At 42.2% G+C, this 23,114-nt stretch overlaps 1 protein-coding gene across 2 annotated transcripts in view; it reads left to right on the top strand.

Annotated features, from left to right (window-relative positions):
• Nucleotides 1-23,114, top strand: part of khdrbs3 (KH domain containing, RNA binding, signal transduction associated 3) — a 122,341-nt gene that overhangs the window by 74,530 nt on the left and 24,697 nt on the right. For both annotated transcript variants that reach the window (XM_053642409.1, XM_053642410.1), the window contains exons 5-6: nt 262-401; nt 6,591-6,768. In XM_053642409.1, coding sequence (XP_053498384.1) covers nt 262-401; nt 6,591-6,768 — 318 coding nt within the window. The remainder of the gene's footprint in view (nt 1-261; nt 402-6,590; nt 6,769-23,114) is intronic.

The following is a 23,114-nucleotide window of genomic DNA, read 5'->3' as shown; positions in this document are numbered from 1 at the left end:
CTATGACATCAATCAGTGTGATCTGGAAATCTGCTTGTGCAGAAAGCTGACATAAGCTCACATATTCTTCAAAGAGTATTTGAGGTAATAAGGAGAGAGAGAGAGAGAGAGAGAGAGAGAGAGAGAGTGGAGGGGAACTTATTTACCTTCCTCTATTCATTATTTATCAAGTAACTTAAGTTGCTTTGTGGCCTTTCTCATCAGTATGTAGTTATTAATCATACGCCTTTAACAATTCTGTGTGTGTGTGTGTGTGTGCAGGATTATAATGATGAGATCAGACAAGCTCAGCTGCAGGAGTTGACGTTTCTGAACGGGGGTTCAGAGGATGCCAAGGTCCCCGCGGTGAGAGGGAAATCCAGTTCGAGGGCCCGCGGCACACCTGCTCCCGGGTCACACAGGTACAGTGTGTGTAGTAATGGCAGGTGTGTGGGATGGGAAGAGAGAAGTGTGTGCCTCTACTTTTGACATTGTGTGCATTTTGATACATCATTAAAGAGACAATCTATATAAGACACCTGTGAATCTGACATCAATTCCAAACACTTTTTTACTGAATTTTAGTGAATAGAAGTTAGCTTTGTGGAGTGCGAGGCCACACCTACTTCACAGTGACTGACAGGTACAGAGGCCACACCTTCTTCACTGAGACAGACAGATTCATAGGCCACACCTCCTCCAGTGTGACGGAAAGGTACAGAGGCCACACCTCCTTCAGTGTGACTGACAGGTACTGAGGCCACGCCTCGTTCAGTGTGACTGACAGGTACTGAGGCCACGCCTCCTTCAGTGTGACTGACAGGTACTGAGGCCACACCTCCTTCACTGAGACTCACAGGTTCAGAGCCACGCCTCCTTCAGTGTGACTAACAGATACGGAGGCCACACCTCCTTCAGTGTGACTGACAGGTACAGAGGCCACACCTCCTTCAGTGTGACTGACAGGTACAGAGGCCACACCTCCTTCAGTGTGACTGACAGGTACGGAGGCCACACCTCCTTCAGTGTGACTGACAGGTACGGAGGCCACACCTCCTTCACTGTGACACACAGAATCCATGCTTTCTAGACCGGGGCCGTGCAGAAGTTTGTGAAATATTTTTAAATATTTATAATACACCAAAATAATGCAAAGAAAACAAACAACTTTTTCCCCCTAATCATTACAGTTTATAATTACAAGTATTTAACAAGTTTATTCAGTCTAATTAGAAAAATATATATATTTAGTATTAAGTCTCTGCACTCCACTTATGTAAGTTTCACACATTTTCCATTTATTTATTTATTTATTTATTTATTTATTTATTTGTCTCATCATATATTAATGATCACTAAATGCATATTAAAACCAATTCATATAAACATTAATCACATTTTTGCTCTTCGTTAATCCAGGGCCAATATAAATATGGTGATGTTTTTTTTTTTTTAAATCTTGAATATTTTTGGTACATAAACCCCACACAGATAAATACAGAGATGCTCTTCCTGAGTGAGAATTATAATTAGATTGATTTAAGATCAGCAGTTAGCAGGAACCGTGGCTAATTTTAGAGCTCACTAAGGAGCATCAATCGGGGTGTGTATATTTGCACACATAACAGCATGAGACAATTAATAAACAGTCATGTGGCTCAGCTGAAAGTGCAATTTTACACTGAGATACACACACACACACACACACACACACACACACAGATCAATGTGGCCACTTCATTAAAGTGAACGCTTGTGAGGGGCTACGTTTGGGTTTTTTCGGTCAGCCGGTGGTCAGAAACTCGACCTGGAGAATTCATCGATTTCGAGTAAGAGACTGTGTGTCATCTGATTGTGTTCACACTGCTTGAGAAATGGAGTTAAATGTCTCATCTCACAGCTGGACCTTATCACTAATCAGTACACGCGGGGAGAAAACATGTCGTGATTGGCAGCTGACAGATTTGGAAAGAAAAGGAACAACACATTTTGTGAAAGTAATTGGGCTGAAATAAAGTGGAAAAAATGATACAATACATTGTAAAATGTATTTAACTTTTACTTTATTATAATTTGCAAGTGGGAGAAAAGAACGGTGAAGATGTTTTTTATATGATAAAGTCTTCTGAACTGGAAAAAAGACAACAAAGTTTATTCAGACGTTTTATCAGTGATGCTCTCAACTCCAAATAAGATGGCTACTATATTAAAAAATGCAGAAGGTAGATTAACATCCAGGCCTGAGATTAAGCTGTTGTGCATTGTGGCTGGAAAACAAAATACCTGCTTCACTAATAAGAGTGAGCAGAAATGGAAAAGGAGGAAAAAATCTATTTCAATTAAATTTTATTTATATGGAGCTTTTAACAATGGACATTGTCACAAAACAGCTTTACAGAAGTGTAGATGTACTGTAGATTAATTTATCCCAAATGAGCAAGCCAGAGGTGATGATGGTGAAGAAAATCTCCCTGAGCCTACGTCCACATTAATCTGGAGAAATTTGAAAACGCATCTTTTTTGCTAGGTTTTGGCCTTCTGTCCACACTGAGACAGTGTTTTTGTCCAGCGAAAACATCGGTGTTACGCATGTAACCCTATTCCCTGTGATGGGACTTGAGCTTCATGCTGTGGGAAGCACCCTTGCGCATGACCTGTATCTGAAGTCTGTGTGAAATCATGCTTATTTATAGCCCTGCCGTGGTCAGGTGATGTGGCATTTCGCACGTTGCATGATTATACAAACGACACCTGTAAACCATGACATCAGCCTCTATTCTCTTTCAAAGGGAACTCAACATTGCATGAGCTTCACTCTGTGGGAATGAGTATACCCACTCAATCCTACTGAGGGTATTGCCTGTTCAAAGCGTCCGAGCCCAAGGGTTACTGCAAGACACACGAGCCTGTGGTGGAATCCATGTCCAAACTGTAATATCAAACGAATGTGTGTGGCATAGACCTCCCTGCCGCAGCACACACACCCTCTAAGGGTACCCCTTTGGATAAAGCCTTTGAGGAGGCGACCCCCCTTGTGGAATGAGCCCTTATGCCAAGAGGCGTAGCGAGACCACGCGATAAGCGATAGAGATTGTCTCCACTATCCAATTAGAGATGTGCTGTTTTGACACAGCATGACTTCTACTGTCACCACCAAAGCAGACCAGCAGCTGCTGGCTGGAGCAGTGGACATAAGTACAGAGAGCCCGTACTAGACACAGTAGGTGCAATTTCTCTTCTTCCGGTGTGACGAATGGAGGAGGGCAGATAGCCTGCAACGTTGCAGATTGGGCAGCAGATGTAGGCACTTTAGGAATATAATCTGGCTTTAGCTAATCCTGGAGCAAAGTCAAGGCAGGAAGAGGCATCAGAGACAGCTTCTAGATCTCCTACTCACTTGAGAGATGTCAGGGCCAGCAGATCAGCTACCTTTAGAGTCAGAAGCATATCTGAAGCTGACTTTAAGGGCTCAAATGGCATGCTTGACAGACCTTCCAGGACCACAGAAAGGTCCCAGGAAGGTATCTGTGGTCTTCTGATGGGCCTCAGCCACCTGACACCACGCACTGGTTGCCTGGAATGTAGGGGCAGACATTGGAGGCTCAACTCACAAGTGGTCGAGTCCATATGGCAGAGGTTCGGCCAGGCGGAAGTGGATGTCTTTGTCTCTGAGGAGACAACACACTGCCCACTGTGGTTCGCCCTCACTCCTTCAGTACCACTGGGGCTGGATGCCACGGTACTCACATGGCCGAGGTCATGTCTGTACACCCGGAATGTACATTTCACTCACCGACAAAAACTTTCCCTCCGCCCACAGAAGAAGTAGCCTGCCTAAACACAACCTTCCCTGGTGGCTGATATATGAGACCACTGCTGTATTGTCTGTCACAACTAATACATGGTGACCTCTCAACTGCTGAAGAAAGAATTTCAGTGCTAGGCATACGGCCTGCATTTCTAGATGATTTCCTCTTCAACGGGCCAGTCTAAATTAAAGTTTTCTACATCCTTTGTGATAACTTCAAGCAGCTCTTTATATGATTTAGAGCTGATCTCCATTTTTGGTGCACTGGCTCCCCCCTCTGGCTCCTCAGAGTCAGAGCAGGTGGGTTGACTCTCTATACTGGAAGAGGGAGTTGTGACACGAGCTCCAAAACCCGGAAATGGAGAGTCGGATCCAGAGGACAGAGCAAGAGATAGAGCAGCACTCATTTCCGATTCTTTCTCCAGATCCATACAGGATCCCCAGGACCTGAGCTGGCTGGCTGGCTGCCTCGGCAGTGGTCGGCCCAGAGCCCTGAGGCTCCGAAAACCAACTCCCTCCTTCAACTGAGAAGAGAGAGAGACAAGAGTAGAGCTTTTTTTTTTGCTCCACCCCCAAACTCAGTCCCCGAAATAAAACAGGCACACGGAGTAACACACCTCCTGAATTCTCTCTGACTCATACTTAAAAAGAGGTGAGAGTTTTTCAGAGCTTTCACATAAACAACCAACATGCGATCTTTCGCTGAAGATAATAACACTGATGATGTGGTTTATTGGTGCCATTTTATAATCACACACGAAATACCATATCACCTGACGGTGACAGGCCTATAAATAGGTGTGATTTAGCACACACTTCAGATAGTGGCCATGCGCAAGGACGCTTCCCACAGCGTGAAGTTCACGCAACATTGAGTTCCCATTAAAAGGGAACTGAGCTTTTTGAAAGTGGATAAATTTGAAAACGCCATCGTGTCGACTGAGAGAACTGGGATTTTCAAAAACAATGATGTATTTTTAGTTATATGACTCATTCAGCTCAAAACAAAACAAAATGGTGGACGATGTACTGCAGTTGTTGTGCCTGCTATCCAGTTGTTAAAGATTAATGTCACTTTGGACAACCTCTAGATTGTATATTTAAATAAACCCCTAATGGAAATGACGCAGGCCAAAGCTTCTTACGTCTTTACGCATGCGCAGGCTTGGTGTTAGTAGTCAGATGTTAGCCTTTTCAGATGTTTCGGTGTGGAGGAGCAATTTTTGGAAAATGTATGGAAAATTCAGTTTCCAGACCTATCCAGACTAATGTGATACAACATGAAGAAGAAACCTTAAGAGAACCAGACTCAAAAGGGAACCCATCCTCATCTGGATCTTGAAAAGGCTACATAGCACTGTGTTGAAAAAAAGCTCCTTTACTTCTCGTCTACGCCAAGTAGATAAAATCCCAAGAAGCAGAAACAGAATCAGGATGTTCTCAAGAATACTACTCTTAAACTGGCTACATGATGAACAATGTGATAAGTTAGCTGGCTTCCTAGCACACTGAACCCTTACTGGCTAATACTAACCTATACAACATTGTTAGAAATGTTCTACTAAACTGCAGCATGCATTATGCAGCAATGTGAAAGATAAATTATGTGAAAATTACTTGCAGACAAGGTAATTATTAACCCAATGAAAATAGGTCTTAAGGAGTCCTCGCTAAAAGAACAGAGCCGTATGAATGTTCACCCACAGGTGCCGGACATGACGGTGTGTTGTGGTTACTCATGCCTGTTCTCTTACACTGACTGGATAAGCATTATAGTTATTAACATGGACTTCCCTTAAAATGAAGCTTTCTCTGGCCAGATATGATTTTTATTTATCTTGAATGTTCATCACACGGCCGGACAGACATGTAAAGAACGTCACGTGATTTTCAAGCTATTTTTAACGGATAACGAATATATTCATGATGTATCTAATCGTTCTGAATCGTTTTATCCTTCATAAAGCTGATATTTCTATTCAGCATTTGATGAAATAGTGAAGGTTTGTAGGTTTGAAAATCTCACTGCTAATTTATGCCGTAAACAATGGTAGTGAAGTAGCGTTACATACAGTCGGAAGTAGAGGAAGCAGACGTTCGTCAAACAGTAATGTACTTTGAGGCATAAAAGTTTTTTTGTTCTTGTTGCTTTTACATCAGGCATTTTAACAAAATATATGAGTAATAAAAAAAATGTCATTAGCTTGTGGCTTCAGTGTGACATTAAAAACAGAGTTAAGAGTGAAGTCATTTACATTCTTTAATAAACTGCATATATTATTTTTCCATACTCTGCACTACTTGAGGAACATTTTATACCCATACAGTTTATTCTGAATGTGAGTCATGGCTTCAGTCCAGCTCTTTACCATGTTGAGAGTTTGATGTTGCAGAGAGACAGTCATGTCTGCCTCCTACTCACCTCCTACAAAATCAGCCTCCTCTGCTGTAACAGGAGAATTAGTTCTGATTAACTTAGATTTTTTTTTAAATTTATTTTCCATCATAATTTTTGTTAGGCTTGCTGGCATTTCTGCATATAAATAAATAGCAGAAATTTCTGTGTGTGCTTTTCCCAGTCTTCTGTTTTCAGTCACAAGCATTTAGCACTTCTCTATCTCAGTGTAATTAGAAGATTGGTAGCTTTTACTCTCTGCTCTCCAGTGATATGATTTTCACACATTTAATTCTTCATCAGGGTTTCGTTTATATATATATATATATATATAAATATATATATATACAGATAAAAAAGTACGTATTTATAAATGATTAAACATGAGGTTGTTTGCGGTGTTTGCAGGAGTAGAGGAGGTGTTCCTCCCCCACAGGCTGTGGTTCCTCGCGGGGTGGCACCCAGAGGAGCTCCACCAAGCCGTCTTCCGTCCAACAGGGGGAGAGCACAGAGAGGACGCGGAGCTCCACCCCCTGTGGGATACAGACCGCCACCCCCTGTAGTTCAGGACTCATACGGAGAATACGTGAGTAAATGATCACTTTTTATAGAGGGATCAGAAAGTGCTTATTGATGATGTTAGGAGTAAAACAGTGTGTTTTAGCGTTTGTATTAAATATGTCCCATCACAACGGTTTGAAAGAATCCAGCGAAGGGTGTATGAACAGTTTTGAACAATGTTTCTACAAACAGCCAAAGGTGGATTTGAGGAAAACAACAACAACAACATTGTGCACTTAGGTATTTGGCCTTGGCTTTAGAAAATGCTGACTCAGCAGTCTGATGAGAGTTGTTCATGAAGGGTTTCAATCACCCAGGTTGTGAAATGTGTACTATCGTCAAGTCAAGGCTACTGGAGATGTGTTATAAATCTCAAGGATGGATACAAACCACCAATCTCCAACACAGGGCTGAGCAGTTGAAGGTTTAAGGTCTGGGATTTCTTGTTGGGATGAGTTTCCTTGGAATATTCATCCAAACTACGCATTCTGTTGATTTTTTTATTCAATCTTGTGCATGAAAGTTATTCTAACACACTGTAGTCCCAACAAAATAATTAAATCTTACACACAGTATTTAGAGAGATCTTTCCTGACCTCTATTTAAAGCAGTGTTCAGTAACCCTGTTCGTGGAGATCTAACTTCCTGAAGACTTTAGCTCGAACCATAATCGTGCCCACCTGACCATCTACTCATTGTCTTAAGAAGTTCTTGATCAACTAAAACAGGTGTGTTAGATTTTGGTTGGAGATGAAACCTGCAGGAAGGTAGATCTCAAGGAAGAGGCTTGATGACCACAGATTTAAAGGGTTGTTACAAACTAAAGCAAGCTATGGATTATTGAACAGGTCAACTGATAGACATTTAGGCACAAGACAGTTTGCTTTGTTTTTAATGTGAATGGAGAAAAAGTCAATTTAATCATCGCCAATTCCTGTCCAGGGTGGTGCTGTGGTGTGGTAGGTAGTGTTACTGCCTCACAGCTCCAAGGTTCCTGGTTCAATCCTGAGCTTGGGTTCACATGTGATTCTCAGGTACCTCAAGTAGGATGTATTCACACCTTGCGTCCAGTGTTCAACACAACCCTGACCAGGATAAAGTGCTTACTGAAGATGAGTAAATGAATGAAATCCCACCCACTAGCTAATTCACACGTCAGCTATCCACCAGGACAGCTTCCTCCATAGTTGAACACTAACTGGGAAGATGCTAACTGTCCAGTGAGAGGCTTTAACAGGAAGTATGCCAAGGAAAAGAAGTCTTTGGGTGGTTAATGGTTCTAGACATCAGCTTGGGGGTTATTAAGATCTTCCAAAGTGGGAAGATGGTGCCACTCAAGGGGGCCGGGCACTTAAAGATGTATTTTGGGTGAGGAATCAGAGTGTATAGTGACCTTTGACTGAGAAAAGTGGATTATGGTGACACAATAAGATCGAGTTTAAGTTTAAACATACAGAATGTGACATGAAGAGATATCACTCTTCACTGGAGTGCAGAGCAAGACTCTTTTTGGTTCCTATTAGAAATTCATCTTTGGTTCATGATGTTTGGATGGGTTGGCACCCCATCCAGGGTGTCCCCCGCGTCATGCTCCGAGTCCACTGGGATATTCGCCAGGCTCCACCTCAACCCCCTCGAGGATAAGTGGTACAGAAAATGGATGAATGGCTGGATGATGTTTGGAGGAATGTTACTGAGCCTGTAGGAATCCTGGCTGAGCGTGGTTAGTGCAGTAACCGCCTGTAGCCAAGTGCAACATTCCGCTAGTTAGCTTAAATCATCAAAAGCATTTAGAATTGTTGCTTGCCAATATTATCTGTTTTGACCTATATGGAAAGAGCACAGGTGTGAAGACTTCACTAGTGAGGTGCTAGCAAGGAAACCATGGCAACCAGCAGAAATTTCAATTCAGTGATTTGACTGTCGATTTAGAAAACTCAAGGTGGAGGAGGTGATCTGAACCGATTCCCTGATATATAACAGCATCTGATGGCGTAATTCAAGGGTCAGCACAGCAACATTCCAAGGTCACGGCGCACAAAGCCTGCACCACCTGCTCCCTCGTCAACTTGTCGCTTTGAAGTCCCCGAAAGCTTGCTGTAACCTGAAGCTCGCAAACACAAACACGCTCCAGAACATCTGCTCAATGATAAATACAGCAGCGTCAATGCAAATCAGGGCTCGGCTAACCTTGCCTCGACAGACGAGCGTGTAAACATGCGAGCAAACACACACGAGAGCTTGTGTTTACTTCCCCAGAGCTGTTTGTGTTTTTATTTATTTATTTATTTATTTATTTTATTATCAAGAGGATCATAATGGAATGCTTTTATTCCAAAGCAAGCTTTCGTTCCTACACAGATCAAATCCCTGCCGTGCCTGCATGTTTGCCTTTTTACACGCTTAATTCATGATCTTGTGACTGAATCGCTTAAAATCAGCGTCTGAGTCATGTCGTTATTAAACAAATCTCTAGAGTTAGAGAAGAATGAAGCTAGTGTTAAGAATGTCGCACACTCTGGTTGATCAGTCATTTCATCTACATAGACATACACATTCACACCAAAGGGTAATTTAGAGTCGGCTAAACACTTATTCTGTACAGGAAAATCACACACACGTCATGGGATCATGTGGAGAAACGTGCACTGCATAAAATGACATATTAGCAGGTGGAAATACCTTGAATAGAGTCAAATTTATCTAGTATTTCTTATTATAAGATTACAACAAACCAAATATAAGATCATTCAAGCCATTTGTTCTATTGGCAGATAATTTTACTCATTTTAATCATTTATTTCTAGAAAGAAGTGCAATGATCTGCTAATAGAATAAGAACACTACAAGCTTGAAATGAGTAATAATATCCAGAAATAGGTTTAAGATAACTAAGATCTGTGATAACGTTTCTGTTTTTTTGCATTGTGAACATGCATTTGAACATGCTATGGCCTGAAATTGATTGTGAACTTGAGCAAATTACAAGCTAAATGTATATAAAATTAAATAAATGAATCAGTTCATGGGTAAATAATAAACATGAACATAAATAAATCATGTAAAGAATCTTGTATGAATATCCATGAATCATGTTAAAAATAGGTAATCATATGTAAACATAAATGAATCGTGTGTAAAAAAAAAATAAAAATAAATAAATAATAAAATACATGTAAAACTAAAGCCTTAATGCAAAAATAATTTTTTGAAAGTAAATGTGTAGAAAAATCATGTGAAAATAAATGATTCATGTATAAAGAATCATATGTGAAAATAAATTAATTGTGTTTAAAAAATGTAATTTAAAAACAAATGATCCATGCAAAAAAATCACGTGAATTTTTTTTTTTTATCATGTTAATAAAAGTAATATGTCCATCCATCCATCTTCTATACCGCTTATCCTTTTCAGGGTCATGGGGGAACCTGGAGCCTATCCCAGGGAACATGGGGCACAAGGCGGGGTACACCCTGGACAGAGTGCCAATCAATCGCAGGGCACAATCACATACACACTCACACACCCATTCATACACTACGGACACTTTAGACACGCCAATCAGCCTACCGTGCATGTCTTTGGACTGGGGGAGGAAACCGGAGTACCCGGAGGAAACCCCCGCAGCACGGGGAGAACATGCAAACTCCGCACACACAGGGCCACGGTGGGAATCGAACCCCCGACCCTGGAGGTGTGAGGCGAACGTGCTAACCACAAAGCCACCGTGCACCCCCAAAGTAATATGTGTAAAATAATAATTGTAATAATAATAATAATAATAATAATTCTTCCTTTGATTTATACAGTATAGCACATTTCTAGACACTCAAAGCACTTTACATTGTGGGGGGGGGGGGGGGTCGGTCTCCCCAACCACCACCACCAGTGTGTAGCATCCATCTGGATAATGTGACAGCAGCCATAGTGCACCAGAACTCCCACCACACACCAGCTACAGTATTAGTGGAGAGGAGAGCGTGATGTAGCCAATCCAGGGATGTGAATTATTAGGGGGCCATGATAGAGAAGGGCCAATGGGGGAATTTCACCAGGACACCAGGGTTACACCCCTACTCTTTTACGAGAAGTGTCCTGGGATTTTTAATGACCACAGAGAGTCAGAACCTCGGTTTAACGTCTCATCCGAAAAATAAAATGAATTGTGTATAGAATAAATGGATGGAACTGAAAACTTACTTAAGGTGGCAATGCTAGTGTCCGTTCTACCGTGTCCGTTTTTACCCATTTAAATTAAAGATGGTGTATTTTTCTGCCGTCGTTGAATCTGTGACGCTTCAGGAATTCTGGTAGCGACATCAGACGCAGACATCTATTGGCTGGTTTTAAGTGGCGTGTGGTGTGCATTTCACTTGCTATCAGTTTTCTCTAACAACAGATATTATTTTCCATTCTGAATCTCCGTCATCTGCCCTCTGTGTCTCCATACTGGCAGGAAGAATAAATCCCAGGCCTGAATATCTCCCTCTTTCTGCTCTTTGACCTCATCCTCTACCTCCTCCTCCTCCTCCTCCTCCTCCTCTCCAACATCCTCTCCCTGGACTCCTGTTACCCATTCATTAAACCTGCAGCAACCGGAGCCTAGTCTTCCTAATCTCTTATCCGGGCCAGAATAAATTCCCCCGGAATGTGATTAAGGTGGGTGGATATGACGGCCAGCCTGCCAGACAGACCAGATTTCATAGAGAAACCCCTGAAGAGCTCGGGGCTGATACCTGAGAGGCTCGTCGGAGGCCTCCGCTGTCTCCGGGACGACGAGAAACACTTGTCGCTTTAATTAGACCTCATAATGAGCCATTGTGCAGATCAGGAGCTTTACAGGATCAGATGAAAGATGTGAAAATACGAGAACGTTCTTTTTAACAGCCTGGATTTGTCTTGGATAAATACATCTGCCAAGATGCTGCATATTTAATTTGTGAATAATTTGACACACTTATGTTTGTACCAGCTGCCAATTGCTTTCTAGCAGAGTCAGTGAAAGTTTGCAAGATGTTGGCAAACAGGAAGTGCATGAAGTGATGATGAGGCCCGATTCCTTGTTCCTAGATCAAACATTTTCAGCCTGGATCAGAAAGGGCCTTTTTTTATTATTATTTATTTATTTTTTTACCACTTTCATTGAACGCCAAACATTTTCCATTTACCTTGACAGAACATACATGTGCTACATCACTCCATCTTTCATGAGCATTATTAGTCTGTGATGGGGAAGTGGGCGGGGCCTCCAGAGATATACCTGCACAAATGTACACTGATTTTAAAAAGAGGCTGATAAGTCTTTTAAACGTATATGTTTTGAATTTTCCATCTCGACCCTGACCCAGGCACCATGTAATTCCCTCACAGTTTAGATACCTCTGTGTTACATGAACACACATATACATTATGCTCAAATGATGCAGGTCTGGATTCTTTTATTCAATTTAAAGCCTCTTGATACTGATCTAATACTGATCTTTCCCAATTAATGATATCCTCTGACCTGTTTTCCTCCTTAAACTGGGCATGCTTTCATATCTGCTCCGCTTCTGACCCCTTTCGTGTCCCATACACTGCATCCTCATTCTGACACGATTCCTTTCCCACGTTCCTTATTTGGTCAGTTTCATGTAGTTTGCTCTATCTTTTTTTTGTAAATGTTTTAATTGGTTCTTTGTTTCCCGCTAAGCTAGTTTAAGCTACTTGTCATCCTCCACATCACACACACACACACACACTCACACACACACACTTTACACAACGTCTTACATACAGTACGCCACAAGAACAACAATTATACACAGTCTTTTTCTTCTGAACTCTAGCTGTGATTACTGACCCTCTATTCAGTCTCTCATGTAGCTTTTAGTTTGTCTCTTGTTAGCATGTAGTGACTTCTAGTGGCTAATGTTGTCTCTTGTGGGTGTGGTCTGGCCAGCAGTTTTTTTAGTACTGATGAGAAATGGTAGTACTCAAACTGTTCATCCTCTGCCCTCTATACAACTTACACAGTTATTTTGTTTGAAATGCCTTTAAGTTTGAATTACGCATTTCATGCTAGGCTTCGTGCTAGCTTTGTTAACAGATTCTCAAAGCAAGCTAAGTGTGTTAGCTTGTGTTATCTCTGCTACTTCCTTCTGAGCTTTATTGTCCTTCACAATGTCTCTATACACGGTTAATGAGAGGTCATGTATGACAGGATAAGATGAAACCACAGTTATACGTGTTTTTTGTTTTTTTTTATTTTTGACTTTTTTCCACATTTTTTTTTAATAGATTTTGTCACTTTACAGAGTCAGACTCTACATTTGCATAGAATTGAGAAAATCTTTGGATTACTAATAACACCTGGATCCAGAATGTTCTCCACAAGCAGTCCTCTGTCCCACTGATATCCGAGTCCTCTGATACTGATGACGAGTTTCTCTTTAAGTCTCCTTCATACAAAGAACAATTTGTGTGGAACTAACCTACAGGATAAAGACATGGTAATGATCACGGTTAGAAAAGAAGGGATTTGAATATGGTATGTGTGGCCTGATGGGTTAGCTGTACTCACACACACACACACACACACACACACACACACACACACACAGCAGACTGGCTTCTCCTGATCTGAGCTGCGATATGATCCCGGATCAACTTACTGACTTACAAAGAAGACAGGAGCCAGGAGTGTGTGTGTGTGTGTGTGTGTGTGTGTGTGTGTGTGTGTGTGTGTGTGTCAGTGTGTCAAAGGCCTCTCAGGGCAGCTCTTATCTTCTCACAACATGTCTCCTCATCACACTCACGCATACAAATGAAACACTCACTTTAGGGACCAGATGCTTCATTTCTCTCTCTCTCTCTCTCTCTCTCTCTCTCTCTCTCTCTGGTGTGTGCTGGGAGTCTGTGGGTGAGAGTGGCGTGTAGAGTGTGGTGTGAGAGCGAATGAGCTTTTCCTAACCTTAATATTTTTTCTTTGTGTGTGAGAACGTGAACGCTTGATATTAATAGTAAGCGAGTGGCGATAATAATTTTATTTATTGCTGAGGGGAGCTGAGCGGCGGAGCCCGGCCTCTCTCACTTCGTCACAGGGTGCGATATGAGGTGAGCTTAGAGGTCTCGGTGAAGCAGGTGCTATTGGCGGTAGGAGAGTGTATTGGATGTGAAAACATGGTGTCGGCATCCCGAATGAACAAAGCCGTGGTGGTGTTTGTGAAGGAGAGGGAGCTCGTGCACCAGCTGTTCGAAGACGGAATAAGGGTAAGTGGAGAGCTTTATCTCGCCAGACCGCTGAGTGCAACATCAATAAAACTTACGGTGTCAAACATTCCCTATTCATTCATAATGAGGATATAGAGCGGGAGCTGTCTCGACTTCGGTAAAATAGTGAGCAATGTGAGAATGGTCCCGCTAAGCACGTCGTCTCTCGTGTTTTTGAATGAATCCACACTAGACATTTCATTCAGAGTATGGCACGAGGGAAAATCCTATGAATGCGGGGACACTGGGCACAGAAATTTTGTCTGCCCACAAAAAACACAAGACAGAGAGGAATCCGGGCCTAGCGGAGTCGGGGTGGAGAGGCAGGCTAAATTGAGCCGCAGTGTGGAGCAGTCAGAGACTGCTGGAGGGCAGGATGCTGACCAAACCACTGCGGGGGCTAATGCGTCAAACAGTAGTGAACAGACAAGGGAGGAACAGGTAGATGGTGAATGAGGAGAAGGTCAAAAAGAAAGTGAGAAACTATAAGACGGGTCAGGTGTGCAGACGTCTGTAGGGAGAGGAACAGAAGTGGAAAGGACTGAGGAATACAGGCACACACAGGGAGCAGAGTGGGGGGGGGTCAGACAGCATGGGGATTTCTGACAGCAATGGGGAATTGAACGAAGACAACCTCTCCGACATCTCAGACATTAGTGTGCTGCAGTTGGGAGGAGATCAACAGCTCTACACATTAACTGAAACTACTGATTTTCTGGAGGAGACTTTTTGCAGATCCTTTGAAGTCAAGTTGACTAATTTATCGCATCAGTAGTATAGATACAACCAACAAGTGAGCTAGGATGAACTAGATCAAAAAAAGAGATACCGGTTAAAAAACCACCTAGCACAAGTGTGGTGGGAAAGGAGAATTTTCCAGAGCCATGGAACCAATGTCAGTGCTCGAGTAGCAACACATTTTAACAAAACCAACACATGAATAACAGAGCTAGAGCACGGTAGGGTCTTAATGGTGCAGGCGGAAATAAAGGCTACCAGTGAGTAGCACAAGGGCGGCATTGTCATTACTTCCAAAAAAAGTAGACTTGGGACTCTTGAAGAACTGGAGACCTGTAGCACTCCTATGTAGTGACTTGTCAAAATGCCTTGCAAATACTAAAACTAAAACAGTGCATGCACACAACAGTGCACAGAAGCCAGTCAAACTGCATACCGGACAGCACAATAATGGACAATATCTTTCTTGTCAGAGATGTAATTGATTTATGCAAACTGAATTCATGTGATTTAGGTCTTCTATCACTAGATCAAGAAAAAGCTTTTGACAGGGTTGATCATGATTATTTATTTCAGGCACTTGAAGCCTTTGGTGTGGGAAGAAACTTTTTATTGTGGCTGAAACTGTTATATTCTCAGGCCTGTTTTATGCTCAAAGTTCGAAGTGGTCTTAGCTGTCCAGTCAGAATGGGAAGAGGAATCAGACAGGGGTGCCCGTTATCTGGACAACTTTACAGTTTGGCAATAGCCGACTCAGAGCAGAACTACAGGGACTGTCAGTGAGAGGAGTGCAGGAAAAGCTGGTGTTGTCAGCACATGCAGATGACGTGTCAGTTTTTATCAAAAACCAGGGTGACATTCAAACACTGACTCACAGCCTAGCCATTTATACAGGAGCTTCTTCAGCAAGTATTAATTGGGGTAAATGTGAGTTTTTTAATAGGACGGTGGCAGGAACAAGGCCCTCCCAATCTACTGGGTAATCTCCAGTGGGGAAAAGTTGGGATGAAATATCTGGGTAGTGGAGAAGGTGTGTGCCAAGTTGTCTCAATGGACCTGGGTCCAGCCCCAGTTGTCCTACAGAGTACAGAGTACTGGTTGTCAACAACCTGATTGCCTCCATGCTGTGGCATCATTTCACTGCTCTTGAACCTTGATCAAAGAAGTGCAGAACAGGAGTGTTAACTTCTACTGGGCTGGACAGCACTGGACTTGTGCCCCTGTTCTCTACTTGCTGCTGTGGGAGGGGGGTGGGGGGTCAGAACTTTCCGACTGCAGATGGCACAGACTACTTTATGGGGAAGGGATGCTTTACTTCAGCGCATTGAAGATCTGACTTATGACAAAACATCTGTTTGTGCTGAATTTGAGGGAAATGGACTTATCAGCAATGACAACATTGTACCAGTCTGTCCTGAGAACCTGGTCTTCAGTGCTGAACATCAGCAGGAACTAGCAAACCGTACGCCGAGACGAGGGTACTGTCGGGTCGCCTCATGCAGAGACTGTTGGGAGAGGTGGTCTCAGCACTACTCTCCCTTTTCAGGGAGGCTCTGAGGCAGGACCAGGGGGAAAGCCAGCATCCCCCATCGCCTCTATGAATCTCCACAGCAGTAGAGGGGACTCATCGAGAGGAAGGAGCACTCTTATCCTTCCAAACACCGATACTGACAACATTGGAAGATGCCTCTAAGAAAGTGCTGTACGAAACATGCATTAAGGTTGCGCACAGAGGTCCTCTGGCTGGACTGAAGGAGTCACTCTGGTCAGAACTGTTGGCACTGGACTCTTCCTCACGAGGATGCTGGAGGTCCCTGTACAAACCGCCCATAGAGAAGCGCACAGCTGATCTTCAATGGTGGATAGTGCATGGGGCCGTGGCCACAAACAGACATGTGGCACACATCGACCCCACTAGGGGCAGGGAGTGTCTCTTCTGTGGTAACGAGGAAAATGTAGACCACTTGTTTTTGCGTTGTGGAAGACTAAGCAGGTTGTTCTCACTGGTCAGAGTTGGGGTTGGGTTGGGTTGGGTGAGGAGTCACATGGGCAGAACAACTTTACGTATATGGGCCAAAGTACATCCCAAAGCAAAAATCTGTGGTTTTACTAAACTTCATAATAGGTCAGGCCAAGCTCGCTTGGGGGGCACTGAGGAGGCAGAAAAAAAATGCTAAGAGCATTAGTTAAAGCTAGACTTAAAGTCAAATATGCTTTTTTCAAAATGACTTGAAGGTTGCAGGAATTTTGGGAAGTATGGGCATTGGGCGCAGTTTTATGCTCTGTAGATGCAGATGTTTTAAGGTTTAATTTTTACAAAGAAGTACAAAAGAGGGGGAAGTCAATTCAAGTTTATTTTATTACCTCGGTTTTGTTTCATACACAATTTTATAATGCCACTATGTTTCTCTAGTTTTAGAGGAATCTAAATGAGTAATAACAGGAAAATTTAAAAGTCTCTCTCTCTCACTCTCTCAGTTTGTCTCCCTCTCTCTCTCTGTCTTTCAGTCTCTCTCGGTCTCCCTCCCTCTCTCTCTGTCTCTCTATCTTGCTTTCTCTCTATCATTCTGTCTCTCTCTTGCTCTCTCTCTCTCTCTTTCTGACTGTCTCCTTCTATCTCTCTGTTTTTCTGTCTCTGCTGCTCTATCTATCTATCCATCTATCATCACAGTTGCCTGATCATGATGATTCTATATTGATGCCATTTGACCAATCAGTAATCTGCACTATTTTTAGCTCCACCCACAACACCTCAGTGGTATGCTTGGTACCCTGATACACACACACACACACACACACACACACACACACACTGAACAAATACTTCCCTTTTGGCTGAAGCCACACAAATCATCCTTATTGAATTATGGCCCGTATATGCGCTCCCTCAGACGCCCTGCTAGATCTAATCAAATCCTAATAAACACTACATGTAAACGACACGGCACACACTGAGAGCAATAACACCCGACTGTGTGTGTAACGGAAGATCACACTGTGCACTTCACAGAACCGCTATTTCACCTCAACGTGAACAGTTCTAGCAATCCGAACAATGATTGGCTTGTTTTCCCTCTGACAAATACAGCACTGAATAAAGTCAGCAAGATTTATCTGCAGCATACAGCGATGCAGCAGTCCATCAGTACACATCAAACATTAGTTCACACACTTGCGTCCTGAAATTCAGTAACAGCATGTGACAGCAACGGTCAGCGAAAGGTTTGAGGTCAAAAAACAATAGAAACCATCGCATAAATTCTAATGGTTTCCACTATGAATACCATTACAAACCATTAACTAACCATTAAAAGCATTACCATTACTGGTTCTTAATAGTATACACTAGACCCACAGAGACCATTACAGTTTCCATTAAAACCAATACAATTCCCATTACACCCATTAAAACCATTAAAAATTCAATGAGGGGTTCTTATTGTGTTTTTCAGCAGTGAATGTTAATAGACCTCCCTCATATCGATAGTGAAGTAAGTATGAGTGTGTCTCAGCACTGTAGCATGCTCAGTCTGTGTGTGTGTGTGTCTCCATTAACATATCTTCATCTGAACATCACCTCCTCTTTCCTCTCCAGCAGTCAGAGATGGTCTCACATGGTTATTTTTATCCCGAGGTCTCTGCTGCATGTGTGGCATCCATCTGCACTGTAACTGCCTGAATAAATCATGAGAGGGAAAACTCTTTCACACGATGAAAAGACGGAAAAGTAAAACCTGTGTCTTCTCACATACACACCCACACAGACATACACACACACGTGCACACACACACACGTACTCACACTCACGTACTCACACTTACAAAGCTTGAATATGAAAAGCAAAGAAAGCATAATTATAGTCAATAAAGAAGACAGTGAGATGGAAAGAAAAGAAGATGAAGGGAAACATCTGTGTTCCTTGAAAAAAGAAAAAAAAAAAAACATTTCAGAGTCTGTAAAAAGTAGAGCATGAGGGCGGACTTGTTTTTTTTATTAGATCAGACTGAAAATTACAATACCAATTTTCTAAAACAAATCTACAAGAACACAGAGGCCACACCTCCTTCAATGAGACTAAACACACAGGCCACGCCTCCTTCACTAAGAAAGAAGCACTGTGGCCACACCTCCTTTACTGATACTAAACACAGTGGCCACGCCTCTGACACTGAAACTACAGCACACAGGCCACACCTCCTTCACTGAAACTATAGCACACAGGCCACACCTCCTTCACTGAAACTATAGCACACAGGCCACACCTCCTTCACTGAAACTACAGCACACAGGCCACACCTCCTTCACTGAAACTACAGCACACAGGACACACCTCCTTCACTGGGATCTCTTTAGTCTCTGTAGCTGAATGTCGTGAATTGTTGCAGGTGTATTATAAATTATTGACTCCAGCTTCACAGACAGTTAAATAGCGACAGTGTTTTTGCTACGTCTTAATGCTGAACAATGTTTCCAGCCTCATTATGTTTGGCGAATGTCCTGCCAAACCCTAAATCCCAGAGCAGGAAGTTAAAAATCGAACTGAGACAATTTAATTAAGGAACATATGGTCACATGTCCAACTTAATTACCTGGATGTAATGAGCACGCTCCCCATCTCGAGCTGTCCTGCTCACTTAGCTTCTTCAGCTAATGCTTTCACTAGGAGAGAGGTTTCCATCGTCTTGCTCTCATGCTCAGTTTTAATTTGAACCTGAACTCGAACAACACATTATAAAGTCCAGTCTGGGGACAGGGGCGGCTGTGGATCAGGTGGTAGAGCGGGTTGTCCACTAATCGTAGGGTTGGAGTTTCGATTCCCGGCCCACGTGACTCCACATGCCGAAGTGTCCTCGGGCAAGACACTGAACCCCAAGTTGCTCCCAATGGCAAGTTAGTGCCTTGCATGGCAGCTCTGCTACCATTGGTGTGTGAGTGTGTGTGCGTGAATGGGTGAATGAGACACAGTGTAAAGTGCTTCGGATAAAAGCGCTATATAAGTGCAGACCATTTACCATTTACATGTTGTGCTGATTTGGAGTTTCCGATAAAACGCCATGTTCCTGTTCAGTGAGGTTTAATGGACAGCGCCGATTTGAGACACAGCCCAACCTGGTCAGAATTTGGAATGACCTGTCATAAAAGTGTTAGCTTTGCATTGTGGGTAATGAACTGATGATGGTATGATAATATAATATGATGGTTCTCAGGCCCTGTTCTAGTTCACCAGTGGTGAAAATGCTGGGAAGATCTTAGATGTTGTATCACTACTTACCAATAATCATAGTCATAGTTTCAAACAGAAGTCAGAGCACAGGCAGTCAAAATGCACTCACAAGACAACAACCAGAAGAGGAAAAATAAGACTCGATAATGCAGGAGTAAACTCAATGAGACAGGTGGGTATGAAGAGAAAATCGAATCAAGGGCTGAACTGAGACCAGGTGCACACATTAGGGAACTGACCAATGAGAGGAAATGGGCGGAGACAGGCTCACTGAGAGGGGAAGTTCTGACAAGTGAATTGCCCTAGGAGTGATTGTGTGTTTGTGTTTGTATTAATGACATCCCACCCAGGGTGTATTCCCACCTCATGCCCGTTGTTCCTGGGATAGATTCCGGATCCACTGCCACCCTGATGAGGAAAACGAGCTTAGTGAAGATAAATAAATGAACGTTTGAGAATCTAGAAGACGTTGGAGATGTTTCAAACAGGTTGATGTTTAAATTATGATATCCAACCACAGTTTACCTAGTTAGCTTTAATGGCATCAGAACATCTCCATGGAGAAGTCCAGCGTGTACAAGTTTCTCATTAAACAAGGCTTTAATCCATCAAGTTCACTTTTATTTTCAATGATTTCTGAAGTCACAGTGACAACTAGTATCCCCAAAGGAGGCCGCATGACTAAAAAAGTTCAGGAAATGCCGTTTTAGAGTCATCTTAACTTTGAGTCACATTTTCTCCTTCAGTATGTTTTGATGTGTTGTAATTTTCCGGTGTGAGTTAAGGCGTGAGACTGCTTAATGTCCGTTTAAAAAATAACAAAAAAGCAAGATTTAAAAAAAAAATGTGTCCCTGACCCCCGAGCTGTCCTCTGTGTCCTGTGTAGTGGCTGCTCTTAACAAGCTTGTCTACATGTACTCAGTTTAAATGTCACTAAAATAAAAGCGAGACACGGGCCTCTAATCAGACGTTAATGCAACTTCAATAATCACACCAGGATGAAGGAAAAGAGAGAGAGAGTGCGGGAGAGAGAGGGAGTTCTTCTGTCCTCTGTGTGTTCACATTGTGTTGGTGCTAAATCCCTGAGTGGTTGATTTCACGCATGTTAATTGGGGATGAATGGATTTGGAGCTGAGAAAGTGTGACAGACAGAGTGAAGGAGGAGAACACGGCGAGGTCGGAGTCTTTAGTCCCGTTTATCCTGCTTTAGCCCGAGAGCAGCTTAGCTTTGAAGTCAGATTCGGCTTTAGGAGAGCGGAGTCGAGAGGAGGACGTGTGAAACGCCGGGATTGATTGTTACTCTTCGTTTCTTATTCTGTCCATGGCTGCAATATCATACTGTAACTGTGTTACATCTTTTTAGGGATACAGCTCTTATTCATCAGAGTCACTTTACATTACATTACATTTACAGTGTTTGGCAGAAACCCTCATCCAGAGCGACTTACGTTTATCTCATTTACACAACTGAGCAGTTGAGGGTTAAGGGCCTTGCTCAAGGGCCCAACAGTGGAAGCTTAGCAGTGCTGGGGCTTGACCTCCTGACCTTCTGATCAGTAACCCAGAGCTTTAACCACTGATCCACCACTGCCGTATGCCATATGTGAGTGTTGCACATTTCACGACTGCAGTGTAAAACGAGTGCAGCTTCCACTGACTTTCCTTCGCTTAAGTGTTAAGAGTTTACTCCGTTATCCGAGATGGTTTTCCACATGACAGCCGTCAGTCTGGACGAGTGAAGAGAATCACATGCTTCAACTTATACATAAAGCCAGTCATGTAAACTGTACACACATGAGGGACAGCACTTACTGCTCTCTTTCATATACATGAATAAAGAGATTTAAAAAAAAAATGAATATAATAAATTGCTATTATTATTATTATTAGTAGCAGTAGTAGTAGTAGTAGTAGTATGCGTAATTACTACTACTACTACTACTAATAATAATAATAATGATATAGGTCAAAGTGCTTTCCACAGATAAATGGCAAATAAAAAAACAGCATGAGGAAGGAAGTAGAAAATAGAGAAATTAAACATTTTATGGAAATTCTAAAAAATAATACTTCTAAAAATTATTATAAAGTCACCATAACATAATGACTAAATAAATAAATATAAATATTTAATAAATAATATTAAATATTAATTATGTATGCACTAATGCCACTGAACTGTAGCTGAGGGAGGGGGGAAACCCGTTAATTCATTAATAAAACATTTTAAATAAATACAAATAATAATATAAGCTAAATAAATAATCCAAAATAAAATAAAATAGTCCACTAGTGCAACAGATTCCATGATTTTTTTTTCCATCATTCTGTGTGAAGTGCTTCTTTACAACGGGGAATTTCCCACAACGACATGAATGAACATAAAAACATAATCCACAATGATAAGTTTTTTTCCTGCTCAGCACTACTTCACCACTCACACAGCTGCATTCTCAGAATAATAAGCAGATGTAATGGATAGCAAATGAAAACACACAGACTTGATTTGCACTCTTATAATTTGCAATGCAGACATGGTCTAGAAATCTGATTTAGGAGATGAATTTGATTTGTCCTGCCGTGTGGTGAGGCATCAGAAGTGCTGTGTGGTGTGTAGGTCTGGTTACTGTAATGGCAGGAGTACCGGATGATTGGCTCATGTACAGAGCTTTGATGTCAGTACTGGATACAAAATAATAATAATAAATAAATAAAAAAAAACCTCCGACTGGTGTTAGACATGAGCCGTCATAAAATGCTTTCGAGTCTTCTGTCCTGCTGTCCACTTCACTTCTCTGTTTTTCCTCTGCTAATGGAATATTAATATTTAAAGTGGCCCAGTGGAGGAGATTAACCTCTTTACTGAGAGGTGTGTGTGTGTGTGTGTGTGTGTGACATTAAAGCTCTAGAGAGCTCATTTTGAGCTAAATGTCTGCCTGACTTTTCTCTCAAAAGCAGCATGCACCCTCAATTATGACTAGCGCTGATATTATATTACAAATAATAGGAGAAAAAAATAGAGCGGTTGACCTGATTCATTTTGTTCCTCGTGTGTTTCATTCTGCTGTCTCCATCCACTTGATACACTGAGTTAATGCGCTCGTGATGTGCGTATTTGTTTCATATTTCTCTCTCTCTCTCTCTCCCTCTCTTTCT

Source organism: Ictalurus furcatus, chromosome 14, assembly GCF_023375685.1.
Source record: "Ictalurus furcatus strain D&B chromosome 14, Billie_1.0, whole genome shotgun sequence".
In the NCBI taxonomy this organism is placed as follows: Eukaryota; Metazoa; Chordata; class Actinopteri; order Siluriformes; family Ictaluridae; genus Ictalurus; species Ictalurus furcatus.
Note: the sequence above shows the minus strand (reverse complement) of the source record. Positions and strands in the feature narration are given on the sequence as shown.